Source organism: Myotis daubentonii, chromosome 12, assembly GCF_963259705.1.
Source record: "Myotis daubentonii chromosome 12, mMyoDau2.1, whole genome shotgun sequence".
NCBI lineage: Eukaryota > Metazoa > Chordata > Mammalia > Chiroptera > Vespertilionidae > Myotis > Myotis daubentonii.
The window spans coordinates 54,596,482-54,618,467 of record NC_081851.1 but is presented as its reverse complement, the minus strand read 5'-3'; the positions used below and the strand labels follow the sequence as shown (position 1 = coordinate 54,618,467).

The window sequence follows — 21,986 nt, the reverse complement described above, 5'->3', positions numbered from 1 at the left end:
TACCTCCTAGGTTGAGAGGATTATGTTCCCAGAAGAAAGCTAGCTGGCAGGTTTTATCATAAACACGTAAAGGACCTGCTATTTGGGATTCATTTAACAAATATTTACCAAGTGCCTACTATGTGCAAAGCTTTGAGAATATAACGTGAACAGGTTTGACCTACTGCTGACCAAAGTCTGAGTCTTATTTTCCGGTTCCAAGGGCAGGATTTTTCAATTCGGCGCTGGTTGGAAGGCATTTCCCTGCAAGGGTCTCTTCCGCGGCCCTTCGGTTTGCGCCCAGGACCTCAGCCACTCTCGCCTTCAGGCGGTGAGGACACTAGGCACACGCGAGCCAGCCTCCAGCCTCCAGCCGCCAGCCGCCAGCCGCCAGCCTCCAGCCCGCAGCCCGCAGCCCGCAGCCCCCACGACCATCGCTCCCCTGGCGGAGAGGAAAGGCTTTTCGCGACCCGTAGCCCTGCTAACGGCGAGGTGTTCCAGTCCAGACCAGCCCCCCGCGTCTGCGCGCCAGGCTCAAGGCCGTTCCCACCTCGGGGGCTGGAGCGGGGATGGGGTCGGGGGTCAGGGGGTGGGGGTTGGGGGGGACACATGGGTAACGGCGCACAGCGCAGCGCGCCGGCCCCGCCCCTCCCCACGTCGCCTGGAGGGGGCGAGGCCGGCGCGTCACCGTGACGCCGCCCGCGCACAGCGAGGCGCCCGCCGATTGGCTGCCGAGGCCCGAGTTCCTCCAGCGCAGCGCGCGCCTCCCCCCCAGATTTCCCGCCAGCAGGCGCCGCGCGGTGGATGCGGTCCCTCTGGTCGCTCGCTCCGACGAGAGCAGTTGGGCCTCGCCGTCTGTCGCCATGTCGCGACAGAGCACGCTGTACAGCTTCTTCCCCAAGTCTCCCGCGGGGCTGAGTAATGCCGGCAAGGCCTCGGTCAAGGCCTCAGGTGAAGGCGGCGCCGCCGCTGCCGCCGGGGCCTCCCCTTCCCCCAGCGAGGAGGTGGCCCGGAGCGAGGTCGGGCCTGGGCGCTCCGCGTCGCCGTCCGAGGCGAGGAACCTCAACGGAGGGCTGCGGAGGTCGACAACTCCTGCGGTTTCCTCCAGGTAGCGGGGTGGGGGTGGGGCCGAAGGTGGGGGCGGCGGCGAGACCACGGCGCTCAGGGAAGGGAGGCTCGCTCTGGGGGCCTGGGCAGAGTGCGGCCAGACCCTGGACTCGGAGGAGGTGGGGCTGCACGCTGGGCTCGAAAGTCTGTCGGGGCTGAGTTTGTAGCCTTGGGGGTATAGATGGTAAACAAGGTCGGAGGAAATGGGCTGCAGGAGGAAGGCGGGGGAGGGGAGACGCGCCGAGTTGGAAGGAAGAGGTTGGGGGTCTGGGTGGAGGAGAGGCATGGCTAGCTGCTCGGGATGCGGGGAGAATGGAGAGATGGGAACACCGGGGGTGAGTCGGAGAGAGGGAGGGGCTCTGCATGCTCCTTTTCGGGGTGCATACCCCGTACGAGGCAGGGGGTGGTGCCCGCCCGGGGCCAGGGAGGCGTGACGGGGGCAAAGGAGTGCCTGCGGGAGGGGGAACGAGCATTCTGCAGGGTGTGCGGCGCGGCGTCCAGCGAGTGGGGGCCGGGAGGAGGCTTCCCCTTCAAAGCTGGGACAGTGAGTGGGGCTCCAGTAGACCTTCGGGGCACTCAGCCTGACGTTTGGATAGGAGGCTCCGACGCCAAGACGCTCTGGGGGCGATGGGCTCGCGGCCTGGTGGTTGAGTGTGTGTGTGGTGCGGGAGTTCGGCGTCGGGCGGCCCTCCAGCCGAGCGCGCCGGGGGTGTGTCACTCCGCACAACCGGGGCCTGATTGGTCCCCGCGAGGACTGCGAGGTGTAGGGACGGGACGGGGTTGGGGGAGCAGAAAGTGCTGGGATCCGCCTGCGTTATCCCCTAGGTAGGTGGCGTGTACACCAAAACAAGTGAGAAATTGGGAATCTGTTAATGAGAAGAATATTTTTAATCCTCACCTGAGGATATTTTGTAATTGTTTTACAGAGAGAGTGAAAGGGAGGGAGAGAAACATCAGTGTGAGAATGAGAGACACGCTGGCTGGTTGCCTCCTGCATGCACCCTAACCAGGGCGGGAGCGAATCTGCAACCCAGGTACCCACCTGCCTGAGACCGGGAATCAAACCCTTGACCTTTGGGTGCGCAGGCAGATGTGTGACCACTGAATAACACAGGCGAGGGTGAGAACCTTTTTTTTTTTTTTTTTTTAGATTTTTTAATATATTCTATTGATTTTTTTTTTACAGAGAGGAAGGGAGAGGGATAGAGGGTTAGAAACATCGATGAGAGAGAAACATCGATCAGCCGCCTCCTGCACATCTCCCACTTGGGGATGTGCCCGCAACCAAGGTACATGCCCTTGACCGGAATCGAACCTGGGACCCTTCAGTCCACAGGCCGACGCTCTATCCACTGAGCCAAACCGGTTTCGGCGAGAATCTTTTTTTAAAGATTTTTTTAAAATTGATTTCAGAGAGGGAGGGAAAGGGAGAGATAGAAACATCAATGATGTGAGAGAATCATTGATAGGCTGCCTTCTGCCCGCCCCCGGATTGAGCCCACAACCCCGGACGTGTGCCCTGACTGGGAATTGAACTGTGAACTCCTGGTTCATAGGTCGATGCTCAACCACTGGACCACACTGGCCGGGCTAATTTTTATTAATTTAATTTTTCCCCCATCACTATTTATCTCTCCTGTACTACCTCCTCCACCTCCACCCACCCGAGAATCTGTTTTGATACATGGGATGTATGTGTCGAGTTGAAGAAAATATAATTTTATAAAATAGTGCATTATTTGTTGACGGTTCCATGGGAGGATGGGATACCGTAATTTTTTTGGAGTTGAGTGAGTCCGTAAATACTTGATCTGGCCCTGGGTAGCCATATACCAACGGGATTGTGGGGAAGCCTGCCTGGAAGTGTCCTGTTTTCTGGGCAGTTCAGTGCTATTCCAGGGTTTGGCTGCCCTTTTGTCAGAGTAGAGGGTGATATTTTGAAAAGCTCACATTTACTGTATCCCAGGTGTTTTAGGCCTAAAGTGTAATGGTAGCTATTTGAAAGTGAAGAAACAGAGGTTCAGGGGATATAAAGTGTCAACAAATATTCAAACCTGTAGATAATTTTTGTGAGTTTATTTGAGCCAAACTATCCACAATTGCCAGGAAGCAAAATCTCAACTGATTGAGATAATGCTCCAGAGAAGGACAATTTTGCACCTTATTTTATACATTGCAATTAAGAAAAGCATGTGGGTTACATGAAATCCATTGGTGAAAAATTAGGGAGATGGGAGAAAGCAAAGTGGGGAAACCTCTGGGATTGGGTAAAAAGCAAAATGACAGACACCGACTTCTTTTACATAGGTGGGTATAGAATAGTTAACAGTCAACAATTAACTCAAGCCTGGCCGGTGTGGCTCAGTGGTTGAGCGTGGACCATGTAAGGAGGTCGTTGGTTAGATTCCCAATAGATTTTGGGCTCCATCCCAGGCAGGGAATGTGCAAAAGGCAGCCAATCGATGATCATGGTTTTCTCATTGATGTTTCTATCTCTCCCTCTCCCTGCCTTTCTCTCTAAAATCAATAAACATATTAAAAAACACACAAACATTTAACTCAATAACAATGGGGATTTGTGGTGTGTGCAGAGCGGTGCCTGTGCTTTGATTGGTCTGGAAAAAAAAAATTACTTTGACATTCCAAAGATACGTTATTGTAGATGAAAAAAACAAACACCCCACAATAGACGACTCAGTTAAGCTACTGACCTTTTATCAGGGAAGATACTGGCCTAGGACATGGCTATCCACCATAAACTGCTTTAAGTTAAAAAATTTTAATTTCAGACCATCCTTTGTGGTTACTTGAGATCTCTTGAGTTTGCAAGGCTGCCACACAGGCCTTCCCTGAGGTTAGCATGTGGTCCCTTTTCCTCCATCAAAGAACTCCAAGATCGGAGAGTTGATCAGTGGTTCTGAGTAGTTAATTTGAAATGTCTTAAGTTTTTGATGTTCTACAGCTTTTTCCATAGTCCAAGTGTAATTATAGTGTTGCCCTCATTTAAGCAACTCTTTCGAAAGTTTATATAGTTATGTGAAGAGTAGCAGGATGTGCCTCCTCAGAATATGCGTCTTTAGCATAAAAATTATTTTGATCTGATTATTTTTGAGAAATAGACATAAGAGAAGCTAGAAGTTACTCATCTGTACAGGAAATTTACATTTATAAAGGCAATCTCCATTTGTAAGGATATTTCCCTCTGTGTACCAGTAAGAAGGATAACTAAATTACAAGAAGCTGTTACTGGAGAAGGCACCGGCTTAAATCTGCATAACAACCTTACCCTTGTTAACTGTTCTTTTCCTGGTAACTTTCCTTAATTAACTGCCTCACAATCTTTCTTTTGTCTTTAACTGCAGGTGATATTTAAGGTGGTGACTTGGGCTGCCCCTGGGAGTTACTGAGTTTTCCTTAGTATCTCCCATGAATACAGGCGGTCTGCATGTTAATAGTCTTTTGTTTACCTTTCTTTTGTTAATCTTTTATTACAGAAGGTTTCAGCCAAGAATTCAGAAGGGTAGAAGGGACAAATACTTTTTCCTTCTCTACATATGCATCCTTATTAACAGACAATTTACTTGAACATGAATAGATTCTTCCTGCGTCCATGTTAAACAGACACATTTATTGTATGGTTGTGCTGTGTGTATTGTGTAGGGAGCATATGCTATTTTTTCTTAAAATTATAGGAAAGTTTATTTAGAAAGTTAGAGAGATAGTAGAAGTGAGCCAGCTGGGCTGCATAGGCAGAAGAAGGGCCCTTGGAACTTGGAGAAAGGCAAGGTAACACACCTGGGGGCACGGAGAGGGGCAAGGGAAAGTGAGAAGAGAGGGAGAGGGAGCCGATTTGCTTTTTGAGGCCTGACCTCAAATGTTAGGAAGGACGTCAGGAGACCTTTAAAAGCATAAACAATGTAAAAGCATAGCATTATTTACACTTGACCTCCTACTATGGAGACCATTTCCACAGTACTTAAGAAAGATGGGAATTTGATACTAGATTTTTTAAAAAAATGGTTCTTTAAATATTGATTATAGAGAGAGGGGGAAAACACTGATTTGTTGTTCTGCTTATTTATGCAATCATTGATTGATTGTAGTATGTGTTCTGACTGGGCATGCAACCCAGAACCTTGGTGTATTGGGATGATGCTTTAACCAACTGAGCTACGTGGCCAGGGCAGCTTGTGGTTTTCTGATACTAGGGTGATAGGCTTTATGGTTAAGTGGCTTTCTGCCTAAGTTAAGGGAAATCCTGCTTGACTGTGGGGAGGCTTGTAAACAAACCATTCCTTACAGTGATGCACAGTGATAAGGGTCTTTGTCTCTTGTTAATTAATAGATATGTTAGTAAGGAAGAAGCTATGATAAGAACTTTGAATTGTACAGACAGAGCTTCCTGTTTGAAGATGACCCATGTGGTTAGCTTGGTGGCAATATTTATAAACTATAGGTAGCTATAGATTTCTATAAATTGAGAAAAGACTATATGTATTCATAAAGGCCTTTGAGACAAGTACTAGCTGAAGTTATGCTCTGGTTTCTTTGCCTACATATTTTGAAGAAAGGAACACATTAATTTCATGATTGGGTCTGAATAAGGTGGCCTCAATTGACTAATGATCACTTTCTAAAATGTCTAAAATGTTAAAAAAATAAAAAATAAAATGTCTAAAATATTGTTTGTAATGTGCTTATTCTAGTAGTTATTCAGTGAAAACCGTTAGGCAGGGTTTAGTATTTGAGCAGGGTTTACCAGCTTTGTGGCCTCTACATCACTGAGGGGCTCTTCTGTAGTCTGTTAGCTACATTCTTCTCTCCCCTTACTCTTCTCCCTTTCGCAGGAAGTTTTCAGGGATAAATCAGTTTTTGTGAAGATTGAATCTATTTTGCTTCTGTAGGCATCTGCATTCTATATTTTGGGCACTTATCTGTTGACTTTTTCCCCATAAAACTAGATTTTTAATAGCAGGTGGGCAGTAGTGTGCTAGGTAGCTGTTGTAGTGTTTGGAATATAAAGGAGCTTAACTAAAGAGCACAAGCAAAGTCTAATAAGGTAATAGTTAATATAATTAGCAAATTACATAGTGGGCATGTTTGGTATTTTATTAATAAATACGGTGGCCACTTCCTGACATATACCATATTGGACTATAGGTATGATTTGTAATTTGGAGAACAATATGTACATTGAATCTATACCTTTTTCTTGCCATCAACATTCTACCAAAGAGTCTAAGAAAGTTTCTCATCTTTTTTTTTTTTTTTAATATATTTTTTTGATTTTTTACAGAGAGGAAGGGAGAGAGATAGAGAGCTAGAAACATCGATGAGAGAGAAACATCGATCAGCTGCCTCCTGCACATCTACTGGGGATGTGCCCACAACCTATGTACATGCCCCTGACTGGAATCGAACCCGGGACCCTTCAGTCCGCAAGCCGACGCTCTATCCACTGAGCCAAATTGGTTTCGGCAAGTTTCTCATCTTAATACCAGAATTCATTATACTTGTGTTTGGCTTATGTCTTATGTATTTGCTTATTGTTTAAGCAAGTGATATTTGCTTATTGTTTAAAAAAATAACTTGAAAATTTGATTTTGAAAAATCATTAAGTCTAGAATTTCTATGCTTGAATGTTAATGCCAGAAGACTTCAGAGGAGTTTTAGCAATACCTTCCTTAGAATTGTTTATTCATAGGTAATTCCCTTTAATGAAACTTAACCAAATATTAACCAAGTTATGTATTTCCTTTTGGCAACAGTTCTTGTGACTTCTCACCAGGTGATTTGGTTTGGGCCAAGATGGAGGGTTATCCCTGGTGGCCTTGCTTGGTTTACAACCACCCTTTTGATGGAACATTCATCCGTGAGAAAGGGAAGTCTGCCCGAGTTCATGTACAGTTTTTTGATGACAGCCCAACAAGGGGATGGGTTAGCAGAAGGCTATTGAAGCCATATACAGGTAAGAGAGTCACTTTGAAAAGTGAGAGTGTATGTGTGTGTGTTTGTGTGTGTGTGTGTGTAGGTATGAAAATGACAGAGCCCATACATGTGAAGTGTCAGCATCTCGCGTACAGTGAAGTTAAGTGTATTTTATTTCAATGAATTGTAAGAGTGGTGGGGCAAAGGTTTTAGTATGGGAAAAGGATTAAGATGCATCTGCTCTTCAACTAGTTGGTGTGTGGAGTGGAATATTTGTGTCCTTTAAGTGACTTATAGCAATATCATTCCCCCTCCCCTCCTTTTAAATATATTTTTATTGATTTCAGAGAGGGAGAGAGACATCAATGATGAGAATTATTGATGGGCTGCTTCCTGCATGCCCCCTACTGCCCTGACTGGGGATAGAACTGTGGCCTTCTGGTTCATAGGTCAACACTCAACCACTGAGCCACACTGGCTGGGCATATCATGCCCTTAAAGGAAAGATGATATCATAATTGGATCTTATGATTTGGACCAAAATATCAAATTCAGACATGAAAAGAGTAAATTAAACAGTATGCTCATCTTAAAGGATGAAAAAGAAAGGCAATGCAATCAGGATACATAGCATATAGATCAGCCGTGGGCAAACTACGGCCCACGGGCCGGATCCGCCCATTTGAAATGAATAAAACTAAAAAAAAAAAAAAAAAAAAAAGACCGTACCCTTTTATGTAATGATGTTTACTTTCAATTTATATTAGTTCACACAAACACTCCATCCATGCTTTTGTTCCGGCCCTCCGGTCCAGTTTAAGAACCCATTGTGGCCCTCGAGTCAAAAAGTTTGCCCACCCTTGATATTGATGAACGGCATTCTCTAGGACAAATGGAGATGTATGCTTACCTGGCCTTCAGAATCCTCACTTATGCCCTGGCCGGGTAGCTCAGTTGATTAGACCATGGTCCTGATACACCAAAGTTGCTGGTTTGATCCCCGGTCAGGGCACATACAAGAAATAACCAAGGAATGCATGTATATGTGGAACAACAAATCAATGTCTGTCTCTCTCTCTCTCTCTCTCTCTCTCTCTTCCTCTTCCTCTTCCCCTTCCCCACTTCTCCCCCCCCCTTCCCTTCCTCTTTTTGTCTCAATTTAAAAAAAAAAAAGGGTTAGAAAAAAGTCTTCACCAGTGAGCACATCTGAGTTCACTCTCATATCAAACTTCTGGAACTTGAACTTTCTCTTCTCAGGTCCAGCCATATTTCACAGATACCAGCAGACTACAAGTGTGTAGCTTCACTTGGGTTAGTTGTGTGCACCCTGTTAAATCTCTTGAATTATATAGCGCATGCATAGTAGGATTGCATAACACAGTGACTATACACTCAAGCATGAACAAGTCTTTATCCTCAGAATTTCCAAGCTAGGACTTTTTTTTAGAGAGGGAGAGAGAGACAGAGAAACATCGATATGAGAGAGACATTGATCAGTTGCCTTGCCCATGCCCCAAGTGGGGCTTGAACCGGCAACCTGGGTATGCATCCCAACTGGGAATCGAACCCACCTTTGGTGTACAGAATGATACTCCAACCAGCTGAATCATACTGGCTGGGGCCAGCCTAGGACATTTTTGAACTCATTGTTTTGGAATCAGAAGAGGCAAGAAGATTAAGTAAGGCCCAACAATTTGGGCAGCTTGTTAATTGCAAGACCATACCTTCCCTAACCAAGGACACTTAAGAGCATATGGTTGGTTTGTACCCTCCTTCCTAACCAGAAAATACATAGCTTAAGTCACCCTGGCCTGGGAAAATAGAAAACAAAGACTCAAGGCCATTTGTGTCAGCTAAACCCAAGGACAGATGAAGTTGGGGAACAAGATCCCCATTAAAGCCAGAGAGACCTAAGATATAAGTAAAACAGGACACACAATTATCCAAAACACCCCAATATACTCATTTTGATGCATTAGCATATTAAAAATGCATCTGGAAAGCTGATGAATAGTCTACTGAAGCTCTTCCCTAAGATTCTTGCCTGCAGGAAAAAAAAAGGATAAAAAGCCTTCAGGACAAAGAATCAATGTGGACTCATACAAGAGCACACCTGTGGCCCTTCCCAGGCATGAACTTTTTATTTCTAAAGGTCCCCGTGAGACTCGTAGCCAGAGGAGCAGTGGGCAGCGGCAGCTTGACTTGAGGCTCACCCCCTGATCCTGTCTTCAAGTCCTTCTTTTCTCTGACTTCTTCCCAGTGAGCTAAAGCAGGAAATTTAGTCTGTTCCACTAATTTGCTGTACCATCTCGGTCAACCAAAGTAATTTCTTAAACATTTTTTAAAATTGACTTTTAGAGAAAGGAAGGGAGAGAGAAAGAAACATTAGTGTCAGAGAGAAACATCAATCAGTTGCCTCCATATGCACCCCAACAAAGGATCGAACCTAAAACCTGGGTATGTGCCCTGACTTGGAATCAAGCCTGCCATCTTTTGGTGTATGGGAGACGCTCCAACCAACTGAGCCACAGTGGCCAGGGCCAAAGTAATTTATTTCTGATACTGTTTACTCATAAAATGAGTGAGTTGGACCCTATGTTGAATGAGGTCTTTTTCCAGGAGTAATTTTGAGATTCTAAACACAGCTTTGGCAAATGAATTTAGATAGGTGAGGGGTGAATACAACTTTGGGGAAAGTTCAGAGCCTCTTTCCAAATGAATTAGATTGCATTTAACCTTTTTGCTCAGTGAATATTACAGCTTTAAAAAGAAAAGTTTTTATTGATTTCAGAGAGGAAGGGAGAGGGAGAGATGGAAATATCAATGACGAGAATCACTTATAGGCTGCCTCCTGCATGCCCCCACACTGGGGACCAAGCTTGCAACCCGGGCATGTGCCCTGATTGGAAATTGAACCGTGACCTGCTGGTTCATAGGTCGACGCTCAACCAGAGCCAAGCTGGCCAGGCCGGGTAAACTTATTTTTAATATCATAGCTTCATTTAACAGACAGTGTGAGTAGTCTTTGCGTTCCTGAAGTAATTTTTTTTTAAAAGGGTCTCAAAACAAATCCCTTTACATCTCATGCCTCACTTGAAGAGGTATACCTTACCTGTTTGTTTAGGCTATAGTCCCAGGTCATTAGAAGAGACTACGTGGTCCTGGGTGATACAAGTGCAAGAAAGTAAAATAGGTAATTGCAGTTTCATTGGTAGTTTTACCCTGAAGATAACTTCCTTGTTATCTCAATAAAGATCTAGCTATATTAATAAAAATAATGGTATAGTAAAAGTTATACTTGATTGTTGTTATTTTTCATTTGGGCAGGTGTTGTAGGTTGAACCAACTATCTAGCCAACAATTCTTATTTATACATATATATTTTTAGGTTCAAAATCAAAGGAAGCCCAGAAAGGAGGTCATTTTTACAGTGCAAAGCCTGAAATACTCAGAGCAATGCAACGTGCAGATGAAGCCTTGACTAAAGATAAGATTAAGAGGCTTGAATTGGCAGTGTGTGATGAGCCCTCAGAACCAGAGGAGGAAGAAATGGAGGTGAGACATTGCAAACAGTTATTTCTGCTAGGAGAATGATGGAAAGGGGTGGCATATTAAAGTGACATTCTCTTGCTTTACATTTGCATGTACTTTAGTACTCATGCACACATACATCTGTGCTTCCCTGGATTGTAGGGTAAGTTAGATTACATAGTCTCTGCAGCCCAGCACCCCATTATATTAGTGTCCTCAAGCCTCTGGAAGACACATGCTACAAGAGGTGGCAATAAGTAGAGAGCTAGGGCTGGTAAGGAGGTAGTGATAAAATTGGTCATGTTGTCCGATAGCAAGCTTAGGAAATTCATTAAATCATTTACATGCTCTAATACTTTTTGTTGTATTTTGGATTAATAAGGATAGAGGTTGAGTAACCTTGAAGTACAACCTTGGTTTCAAATGTTAATGGTCATTATTTGATGGAATTAAATCCAGTTAAGAAAATGAACAAGTAATTTGTTCATTTAAAACAAATAACTTGTCCATTTAAAACATTTTCTAATTTAGTAAATTAATGAGGTATTTGTTTAAAAGAGATGCATCTGTAAGCTTTTTGTTTTATTCTGTTTTATAGATGAGGGAATATGTGAGTTAACATAATGAGTATTTTAAGAGAAATGAAAGAAAAGCTTTTAATTTTAATTTTGAGGTTGAGACCAGGGGGTCATAACATTAATCAGGTTTAGAACTGGATGGATAGTAACTACAGAGATCACATAGCCTTATGCATGTGATAGAGATCCACAAGTAGATGTGCTTTGCCTAAGAAGATACTGTTGGTTTGTGGAAGATCAAGGGGCCTAGAATTAGTATAGATTACTTACTGCTTTATTATACTAAATATATAAAGAGGCCCAGTTGGTTGGAGTGTCGTCCTGTGCCGGGGTCCTGCCCCAGCAGGTCCAGGGGTCCCCAAAGGCGTGGACGGAGTCGGCGAAGACTAAATGACACGGAGGCTGAGTTCAGTTGATCATCATAGCCGGGTTCTCTTGTCAGGGTCTGGTCAGGATCTCTAGAGAGGTTCTGCTCTGGATCTCCAGCCAAGTTCTGGTCTCGATCTCCAGAGAGGTTCTGCTTAGGATCTCCAGCCAGGTTCTGTGTCCATGTTGTCTTGTTAGGTTCTCCAGCCAGGTTCAGTCACCAGGTTCTAGCCAGGCTCTCTTGCCAACCTCTGCAGTCAGGTTCAGTCCAGGATCCCTTGCCATGTTCTCTCCAGCGAAGCTCCTCCATCTCCAGGTTCCGCGTAGGTTCTGTCTTCTGAATTCTGTTCTAAGCTCTGAGTGTTTCTGTCTTGTTACAACTGTATTTATACCAGTTGATTCAATCCTATCAATCTCTATTACAAAGGTTAGGGCGTTTCTTATCTCCATTCCAGGGAGAAAAGATTATGTAGTTTAAGCATGATTGTTCGTGGTTAAAGTGATTAATTACCCGCCTGGCACTTAGTTGAGGGGTTTTATTCCCTCCCTAACTTCAGGGGAAAATCCCTACCTGGGGAAACAACCTTTTTCGGAGAGGTGACCTTGGTTAAAACACAGTGCCAAGAAGGTGAGCAAACATATTAAGAACAGTATGCCATATATGCCAGGTCCCTTGAAACAGCAAGGATGGACCGGCTCCCGGCAGTCCTGTACATCAAAAGGTTGTGAGTTTAATTCTCAGTTGGTACATACGTAGGTGGTGGGTTTTTTTTTTCTTTTTTAAATATATTTTTATTAATTTCACAGAGGAACAGAGAGGGAGAGAGAGAGAAGCAACAATGATGAGAATCATTAATTGGCTGTCTGTCTCCTGCACACCCCCTACTTGGGATTGAGTCCACTACCTGGGCATGTGCCCTGACTGGGTATTGAACCGTGACCTGGTTCATAGGTTGATGGTCAATCACTGAGCAACACCGGCCGGCTAGGTTGTAGGTTTGATTCCCGGTCGGGGTGTGTAAGGGAGGCAAATTGCTAAATGTTTCTCTCCCCCTTACTCTCTGTGAACATACCCTTTGGTGTGGATTGAAAAAAAAAAGTATATAAAACAATAAACATCTTAATGTTTATCTGTTGAAGAGGAAACCCTGGAAGATAAACAGAGGGAGACTTAAAGATTTTATTTCTACAGCTGTGACTAATGAATACATCATTTATGGGCATTTGTGATATATATGGTCATGTTTCATCACTATTGTATAGGGTAGAACTGTCATGACAGAATTGCTTAATCTTGTAGTGTGATACTTGTTTTAATGTTAGGTGAAACAAATCGATATTCCTTAAAGAGAATTGTTTATCATTTTTGAAGGTTAGTTTTTGTGGAGAGCGGCCACAGCATTTGGACAGGTTCAAGCCTCAGACTGATGAGAGGGCATGGTCCTCTTGTGGCAAAGCCACATATAAGTCCCAGCTTGGAGGGCAAAGCCCTCCCAGCACAATTAAAGACTTGGCTAATAGGCTGTGTCACTGTTTCCTCATCCAGGCGCAGTGGTCCACCTGGCCCCAACTATATTCTCGTGTCTGTTTTCTTTAATCCTTCACTGCCCCCCCCCCCCCCCCCCACTGGCGGTGCTGGATGCAGTTCATTGGCACCCAGCTTTGCCACAAGTTTTCACAGCAGTACTGTACTTTTCCAATTTTTGTTTTTACATGCTCTTTCCTTGCCTGCCAGGTAGGTGCAACTTATCCATCAGATAAGAATGAAGAAGATAATGAAATTGAGAGTGAAGAGGAAGTGCGGCCTAAGGTGCAAGGATCTAGGCGAAGTAGCCGCCAAATTAAAAAACGGAGAGTCATATCAGACTCTGAGAGTGACAACGGTGGCTCTGATGTGGAATTCAAGCCAGATGCTAAGGAGGAAGGAAGCAGTGATGAAATAAGCAGTGGAGTGGGGGATAGTGACAGTGAAGGCCTGCATAGCTTTGCCAAAGTTGCTCCAAAGCGGAAGAGAATGGTGACTGGAAACGGCTCTCTTAAAAGGAAAAGTTCAAGGAAGGAAATGCCCCCCGTCAGTAAACGAGCAACTGGCATTTCCTCAGAAACCAGGAGTACTCTGTGTGCTTTCTCTGCCCCTCAAAATTCTGAATCCCTAGCCCACATTAGTGGAAGATGTGATGATAATAGTCGCCCAGCTGTCTGGTATCATGAAACTTTAGAATGGCTCAAGGAGGAAAAGAGAAGAGATGTGCACAGGAGGCGACCCGATCATCCAGATTTTGATGCATCTACACTCTATGTGCCTGAGGATTTCCTTAATTCCTGTACTCCTGGGATGAAGAAGTGGTGGCAGATTAAGTCTCAGAACTTTGATCTTGTTATATTTTATAAGGTGGGGAAGTTTTATGAGCTGTACCACATGGATGCTCTTACTGGAGTCAGTGAACTAGGGCTGGTATTCATGAAAGGCAACTGGGCCCATTCTGGTTTCCCTGAAATTGCATTTGGCCGATACTCAGATTCTCTGGTTCAGAAGGGTTATAAAGTAGCACGGGTGGAACAGACTGAGACCCCAGAAATGATGGAGGCAAGATGCCGAAAGATGGCACATATATCTAAGCATGATAGAGTGGTGAGGAGGGAGATTTGTAGGATCATTACTAAGGGTACACAGACGTACAGTGTGCTGGAAGGTGACCCCTCTGAGAACTACAGTAAGTATCTTCTTAGCCTTAAAGAAAAAGAGGAAGATACTTCTGGCCACACTCGAGTATATGGTGTATGCTTTGTTGATGCCTCACTGGGAAAGTTTTTCATAGGTCAGTTTTCAGATGATCGCCATTGCTCAAGGTTTAGGACTCTTGTGGCACATTATCCTCCAGTACAAGTATTGTTTGAGAGAGGAAATCTCTCAACAGAAACCAAGATGATCCTGAAGGGTTCATTATCCTCTTCTCTTCAGGAAGGTCTGATACCAGGCTCCCAGTTTTGGGATGCAGCCAAAACTTTGAGAACTCTTCTTGAAGAAGAATATTTTAAAGAAAAGTTAAATGAGGACAGTGGGGTGGTATTACCCCATGTGCTTAAAGGTATGACTTCAGAGTCTGATTCTCTTGGGTTGACACCAGGAGAGAAGAGTGAATTGGCCCTCTCTGCTCTAGGTGGTTGTGTCTTCTACCTCAAAAAATGCCTTATCGATCAGGAGCTTTTATCAATGGCTAATTTTGAAGAATATATTCCCTTGGATTCTGACATGGTCAGTGTTAAAAGACCTGATGCTGTTTTTTCTAAAGTCAATCAACGAATGGTGCTAGATTCTGTGACATTAAACAACTTGGAGATTTTTCTGAATGGAACAAACGGTTCTACTGAAGGTACCCTACTAGAGAAGATTGATACTTGCCATACTCCTTTTGGTAAGCGGCTCCTAAAGCAGTGGCTGTGTGCCCCACTGTGTAACCCTTTTGCTATCAATGATCGTTTAGATGCTATCGAAGACCTAATGTTTGTGCCTGACAAAATCACTGAGGTTGTAGATCTTTTAAAGAAGCTTCCAGACCTTGAGAGGCTATTGAGTAAAATTCATAATGTTGGGTCTCCGTTGAAGAGCCAGAACCACCCAGATAGCAGGGCTATAATGTATGAAGAAACTACATACAGTAAAAAAAAGATTATTGATTTCCTTTCTGCTCTGGAAGGATTCAAAGTAATATGTAAAATTATAGGGATTATGGAAGAAGTCATTGATGACTTTAAGTCTAAAATTCTTAAGCAGGTCATTACTCTGCGGACAAAAAATCCTGAAGGTCATTTTCCTGATTTAACTGTAGAACTGAACCGATGGGATACAGCCTTTGACCATGAAAAGGCTAGAAAGACTGGAGTGATTACTCCCAAAGTAGGATTTGACTCTGATTATGACCAAGCTCTTGCTGACATAAAAGAAAATGAGCAGAGCCTCTTGGAATACTTGGAGAAACAGCGCAGTCGAATTGGCTGTAGAACCATAGTCTATTGGGGAATTGGTAGGAACCGTTACCAGTTGGAAATTCCAGAGAATTTCACCACCCGTAATTTGCCAGAAGAATATGAGTTGAAATCCACCAAGAAGGGCTGTAAACGATACTGGACCAAAACTATTGAGAAGAAGTTGGCTAATTTGATAAATGCGGAAGAACGGAGAGACGTATCATTGAAGGACTGCATGCGACGACTATTCTATAACTTTGATAAAAATTACAAGAATTGGCAGGCTGCTGTAGAATGCATCGCAGTGTTGGGTAAGATTTTCAACAAGCTTCTAAGGCTCTGGTTAGTAAAGTTCTGTGTTCCAGTTGTGCATTAAAATTTAAGTCCATTGGAGAGTCCCCATTGATGCATATCCCTAAAACAAGGTTATGTATACTTTTGACAAGTATAAAATATACTTGCCTATTCACTAGGCAAAATGAGTAGGTTGGCCATAGTCATGTAAGTTGTTCACTGGAAACCTATTAGTAGCCTTCTGGCCTCCAGCCTTAAAAAGATTTTGTGTGTTAACCTTCATCTGAGGATATTTTTCCACTGGTTTTGAGAGACAATGAAAGGGAGGGAGGAAGAAAAACAGATTTGAGAGGGAGACACATTGATTGGTTGGCTTCCATACATGCCCTGACGGAATTGAACCCAGGCCATTCTGGTGCATGGGATAATGCGCTAACCCTTGAGCCCCACTGGCCAGGTTTGAGACAATTTACATCGGATTTCATGAATACCGTTTTTAATCTATTTTTTGTTGCATTAATTTAAAACTATCCCTTAACGCATCACTTAATTTTTTTCATGACTTGCATTTTCTGTTTTTCAGTGAATCTTGACATGCCTTTTCAAAAGATTTTAATCTTTCCTTTTTCTTAGAAATTGTAGGAAAGTGACAATTTGGGCTAAGAGCCCTAATTTATGTATTTGTAATTTTATAATAGCTTCATAAATTTTTCTTTGTATTTCATGGCCAACTTATTTGGAGTCCTACTGTTTAGGGGTGTTTTTTGTGTGTATAAAAAATATAGCTACCAGTTTACTTAAATTTGTAGCATAATTGTGATCTGAACCCAACTGTCAGAAATAGTATATTTATGTATTGTGTGTGCCACATTTTTTCCTTAAGCCAATACAGTTTCAAACAGTTTGGTGGGTATATTAAAATCCTTCCTTTCCCTGGCGTGTGTGGTTCAGCTGGTTGCAGTGTTGTCCTGTGCACTGAAGGATCATGGGTGTGAGGCAACCTATTAATGTTTCTCTTTCTCTCCTCCCTTCCTCTCTCAAATCAACTAAAAGAAAAATCCTCCCTCAGTACCGGTGTTCAAAATTGGTGAATTTTCTTCTTACAATTGTACCTATGTCAGAATGTTGTTTCTCCCCAAAAGTGATAATTTAGCTTCAGAATTATAAAGTCCATATGAAGCCACATACTATAACAGATTAACACTCAGGAACAGTTAATGAAAGCATGGTATTGTGCTGTTACTGATAATGATGTCACTACTGTTTGTCTAAACTGGAAGGAAGTAGAACATAGCACCCCCACTGAAAAAGCATTTTTGGAAGACATTTTATAGAAGTTGGGTTTTGATGATCAAGAAACCTCAAAAGTGATGAGCCTCACTCTGACTCTTTCTTTTAACAGATGTCTTATTGTGCCTGGCTAACTATAGTCGAGGGGGTGATGGTCCTATGTGTCGTCCAGTAGTTCTATTACCAAAAGAAGACACTCCTGTCTTCTTAGACCTTAAAGGGTCCCGTCATCCCTGCATTACGAAGACTTTTTTTGGAGATGACTTTATTCCTAATGACATTCTAATAGGCTGTGAGGAGAAAGAGGAAGAAAATGGCAAAGCTTCTTGTGTGCTTGTTACTGGACCTAACATGGGAGGCAAGTCTACACTCATGAGACAGGTAAACTGACTTCAGGTTTTGCTACAGAAAGTTATTTATAACAGTTTAAGAATGAATGTATTTACCACATGAATTACATAGGACTCAATCAGTGACTTAAAGGGAAACTCATTGTGCTATATAAAATTGAGAATTGTCTTTTTCTCATGAACCAGATATCTATCTGCCTGATGTTAAGGGAAGAATACATTAAAAAGGCAAGGAAGATTTTAGGTCATGGTTTCTTTATAAGATTTTTGATTTGAATTAATAGATGCATATAATGAATGAAAATTATGCAAACGTTTCAGGCAAGCCCTTCAATTAGACTAATTTATAGGAATTCTTAAAAAAGAACCATGATAGACTTAGACAGAAAACCAAATAAAATTTGTGACCTAGTAACTGTTGGGAACTGCTTTTAGGGAAGACAAATATATTTTTGTCTTCCCACCAGGGATTGGCCTATGTGATAATTTACATTTTTAATAGGTTGTAGAAAAAATGAGTGTGTGACAAAGACATTGAGCCCTTGACAGAAATGTTTGCTGACCCTCCTGCTCTCCTGTACTATATTATACTACGTTCACCAGATTTGCTAACTAGAGAGACATACAGTGTAGTATAGTGGTTTTCAACCTTAAAAAAAGTGAACAACTTCATTAATTTGCATGTCATCCTTGTATAAGGACCATGCTAATCTCTTGTTTCAACTTTAGTATCTGTTGCCAAAGCACTTTTATTTTTAATTAAAAAAAATCAAATCACTTACAGAGTAGAACAAAAATGTACAGGGAGGATTCCATCCTCTGAAATGAATTCATTTGGTTTGGAATTGGTTCTAGGCATTGGTAGTTTAAAGATCGTACAGCCAGAGTTGAGAATCAACTAGTGTTGTGGGTTAATATACAAGCTCTGAGATTTTAAAGTCAGTCAGGCCCCTAAGCCATTTTTTGCCTTCTAAGCCTCACTTTTCCTACTTAGGATTTTGAAAATTTTTCTTTTTTTATAGTGTTTGACTCTTCCTACATGATGTTTCTTAGGAAAGATTGCTTAGCTTGGCTGTCTTTTGTGTATCAATAGAGATATATTTCTCTGTATGTCTATTTATCTTATGATATTCTTTAAACCAGTTATAAAATATCTTTTCCTCCCTCATTCACAGGCTGGCCTATTAGTTGTAATTGCCCAGATGGGTTGTTACGTACCTGCTGAAGTGTGTAGGCTTACACCAATTGATCGAGTGTTTACTAGACTTGGTGCCTCAGACAGAATAATGTCAGGTGAGGTTTTTTTATTTTTCTGTGTAAGGCTTGTTGTTATTTGATTATTTTTCTGGTGTTATGTGAAGCAGAATGCTTTCAGGCTATTCAAATAGTAAATTACTTTTAAGTAATTTCTTGAAATTTAACTGGACAGCTCACGATACATTCGAGTAATATGAATTTAAAAGATGAATTTACTGTTGCAGTAGGATTCTCAAAATGATCACCCATTTGTTTCCCCCCCCCAAGGTGAAAGTACATTTTTTGTTGAATTGAGTGAAACTGCCAGTATACTTACACATGCAACAGCACATTCTCTGGTGCTGGTGGATGAATTAGGTAAGACATTAAAATTTCCATCTGAAGGCTATCTTTAAAACAAATTTTTAAAAACAGTATTAACGGACTCACTTTGTACCTTAGACCCACAACTGGAGATAATGTGAAAAGTCTGATTATTAAGTTTCTTAATCCTATTCAAATTTAGTTGTGATAATACGGGGATAATGAGACTAACAGGAAGTTTCTGAAGATCTGTGATACTTGAGCAGTGCCACTCCAAGGGCTAAGAGACCTATTTGGCCTAAATACAGAAAACTTTTAATTGATGTATCGTGATTTTTTTTTTTTTGCATTACTTTGTAATTTATGCTTATTTTACTTTCACAGGAAGAGGTACTGCAACATTTGATGGAACAGCAATAGCAAGTGCAGTTGTTAAAGAACTTGCTGAGAATATAAAGTGTCGTACATTGTTTTCTACCCACTATCATTCATTAGTTGAAGATTATTCTCAAAACGTTGCAGTGCGCTTAGGACACATGGTATGTGCAAACTGCTTTTTCAGAAGTTGATTAGGTTTCTGAGAGAATCAAATTGGATACTTCCATTGCTAGCATGTGAATGTAATATTTCTCATTTTTAGGCATGCATGGTAGAAAATGAATGTGAAGATCCCAGTCAAGAGACTATTACCTTCCTTTATAAATTCATTAAGGGAGCTTGTCCTAAAAGCTATGGCTTCAATGCAGCAAGGCTTGCTAATCTTCCAGAGGAGGTTATTCAAAAGGGACATAGAAAAGCAAGAGAATTTGAGAAGACGACTCATTCACTAAGATTATTTCGGTAATTATAATTGGATATAATTTTGCCACGCAGCTTACCTTATTAAAACAATAAAGAGGGATGGATTGATGCAGTGTGGAAAATGTGAACTAAACCCTCCCCCCCCTTTTTTTAATTTTAAGGGAAGTTTGCCTGGCTAGTGAAAGGTCGACTCTAGATGCTGAAGCTGTCCATAAGTTGCTGACTTTGATTGAGGAATTATAGACTACAACAGAAGCTTTGAGTTGGCTTTTTTGACAAAGGTGGTAAATTCAGACAACATTATGATCTAATAAACTTTATTTTTTAAAAATGACCATTTTTCCATTTTCTTTCTAGGAAATTAAACCCTTTTAATTCTTACCTACCTTCTACATAATGGTTATTGAATACTTCACAATATATTAAGTCTAGATGTTATGGTACATGCATACACTTTCAGGCTGTTTATACCCACTGTCACCAATACACATAAATGGGGGAGGGAAGCTATGAAACTGTATAGGGCTGTATATATACTTGTCTCAGCTTAATGCAGGAAATTGTTTTAATTTCCAGCAGTTTGTCTAAACTGTTCAAAAAAAAAACAAAAACTATGAACAGAGTTCAAATACAGGACTGTTTTGAAGAGACTTTCTAAAGTGTACTTTAAAACATAGTAGTTTTTACCTTTCACAAAACTGAGTTACAAGAATACTTTTGTTTTACAGTGCATCCCTTCCTAGGAAGTCTCATTAAAACACTCACTTTTCTAAGGGTGATTTTGAATGCTGCACAGGGAAGGGAAGGAAATAATAGTCTTAACTTTTCTTAAAGGATACCAGAAACATTGCTGGATATAATTTAAGATTAGTGTTTTCTCTTTCATAGAAAGAACGTACATACTGGGACATGAGTACAGTTACAGCAAGTCTAGGTGTGCTAACAAAACAGGGCACATTCAAGTACAATAAGATTTTGCTTGAAATTAAAAAACAAACTACATGAGATTAAAGCATTAAAATCATATTTTTCTCAATCTGAATACATGTTAAAAAAAATCAAAAGTAACGCAGAAGTGCTAGCTCACATTTTTTACCATATTACAAAAAGCAATTGGTACCCATGTCCATAAAGGCAGCAACAAAGCTGCTTGTCTATTGATGAGAGTACTACTGCAAATTGGACTGCATTCAATGCTAGTTGTAAAAACACCAGCTTTTTTTTCAGAAGTTGGTATCTGTACAAAATTGCAGCTTTTTTTTTTTTTTTTCACTTCTGTCCCTTCAAATGTCTTTACACAGTAATGCTAAAACACCCAGCTTTGAGATCCTGAGTCAATATATTGCCACTTTCTTTTTGGTAGCTTGAGCTTCATAGTGTCAACTGACCTCATGTATCCATTTTTAATACAGTCTCTTCCTGTAGCATGGGCAAATACTAAATCTTCTTCCAAAAATGTTTTAAGTTATGATGTTAGAATGGCAGAACTTTTTCTTTAGGGAAGGAATTCAGTTGTGCTGCAATGTATTAGATTCTATAGGTGGAGCAGAGTCATATAGTGTATCTGTATCATGTGTAGGCTCACCAGCTAATGTACAAGGATTAGACAGTGTTCCAGCACCACAGTCACAGAAAAACCTAAAGCAAAATGAAAACCCAAAAATTAGGAAGGGGGATAATTGGGTAATAGAATAGGCAAGAAGGGGGAGGGGGGTATAATTGGGTGATAAAACAGGCAAGTATGCTACATACCTATCATGTCTAATAAATTCTACATCATGTCCCTGATGGCACTTCTTAATGCAGTTCACACATATGGCATTTCGATCTGTGGTGTTACAAGTGTGACATCTAAAAAGTAAAAACATGTTAAAATAACTATATTTTGTTTATATATATTACCCTATGAGCTTTGGCTTACAAAAGAGGACTAAACATTTTTGTGGCTCTAGCCTACAATTCTGTAGAGACTAAAGTGGATTAAATGGATTGTCTGTTCTGTCTTCTGAGGAAAACAATTATAGAAAGGCCATTGAAACTTGCCTATTAAGCACTACTGAATTATTTTCGGGAGAGGAATTAACACCCACTCGACACTTAAATAACTTGTGCTTTTCTGATATTTATGGTCTCAAACAGGATCCTCTAATAGATTGATCATAGAACTCAATGTGGACAATTAAGTTATATTGTTTTTCCACTGGTAAATACCCAATTTACTCTGTCTTTACTC

At 41.7% G+C, this 21,986-nt stretch overlaps 2 protein-coding genes and 1 pseudogene across 9 annotated transcripts in view; 1 reads left to right on the top strand and 2 right to left on the bottom strand.

Annotated features, from left to right (window-relative positions):
• The first annotated feature begins 740 nt into the window (after window positions 1-740).
• MSH6 (mutS homolog 6) lies at window positions 741-20,364 on the top strand. Of its 5 annotated transcripts, none has more exons than XM_059659899.1 (10): window positions 742-1,087; window positions 6,855-7,054; window positions 10,403-10,569; window positions 13,225-15,769; window positions 17,155-17,423; window positions 18,568-18,685; window positions 18,917-19,006; window positions 19,337-19,491; window positions 19,593-19,792; window positions 19,915-20,364. In XM_059659899.1, the coding sequence occupies exons 1-10, from the start codon at window positions 843-845 to the stop codon at window positions 19,994-19,996; spliced, it is 4,071 nt and encodes a 1,356-aa protein (XP_059515882.1). In that variant the 5' UTR covers window positions 742-842; the 3' UTR covers window positions 19,997-20,364. The 5 variants fall into 5 exon arrangements, with proteins under 5 accessions (XP_059515883.1, XP_059515882.1, XP_059515884.1 ...); XM_059659903.1 differs by having other exon boundaries at window positions 901-1,076; XM_059659900.1 differs by lacking the exon at window positions 18,917-19,006 and having other exon boundaries at window positions 741-1,087.
• Window positions 18,046-18,139, bottom strand: LOC132214006 (U6 spliceosomal RNA; annotated as a pseudogene).
• Window positions 20,054-21,986, bottom strand: part of FBXO11 (F-box protein 11) — a 101,815-nt gene continuing 99,882 nt past the window's right edge. For 2 of the 4 annotated variants that reach the window (XM_059659906.1, XM_059659905.1), the window contains 2 exons: window positions 21,506-21,604; window positions 20,054-21,391 (listed from right to left, as the gene is read on the bottom strand). In XM_059659906.1, coding sequence (XP_059515889.1) covers window positions 21,262-21,391; window positions 21,506-21,604 — 229 coding nt within the window. In that variant the 3' untranslated portion in view covers window positions 20,054-21,261. Of the gene's footprint in view, window positions 21,605-21,986 lie in introns of all 4 variants that reach the window. The other 2 variants (XM_059659904.1, XM_059659907.1) reach the window with 1 other exon arrangement.

Excerpts from the sequence above, each read along its gene's own strand:
- MSH6 (XM_059659899.1), top strand. The coding sequence starts at position 843 with ATGTCGCGACAGAGCACGCTGTACAGCTTCTTCCCCAAGTCTCCCGCG. Across the intron at positions 18,686-18,916 it reads CTCAGACAGAATAATGTCAG|GTGAAAGTACATTTTTTGTT; the intron begins GTGAGGTTTTTT and ends CCCCCCCCCAAG. Across the intron at positions 19,793-19,914 it reads CATTCACTAAGATTATTTCG|GGAAGTTTGCCTGGCTAGTG; the intron begins GTAATTATAATT and ends TTTAATTTTAAG.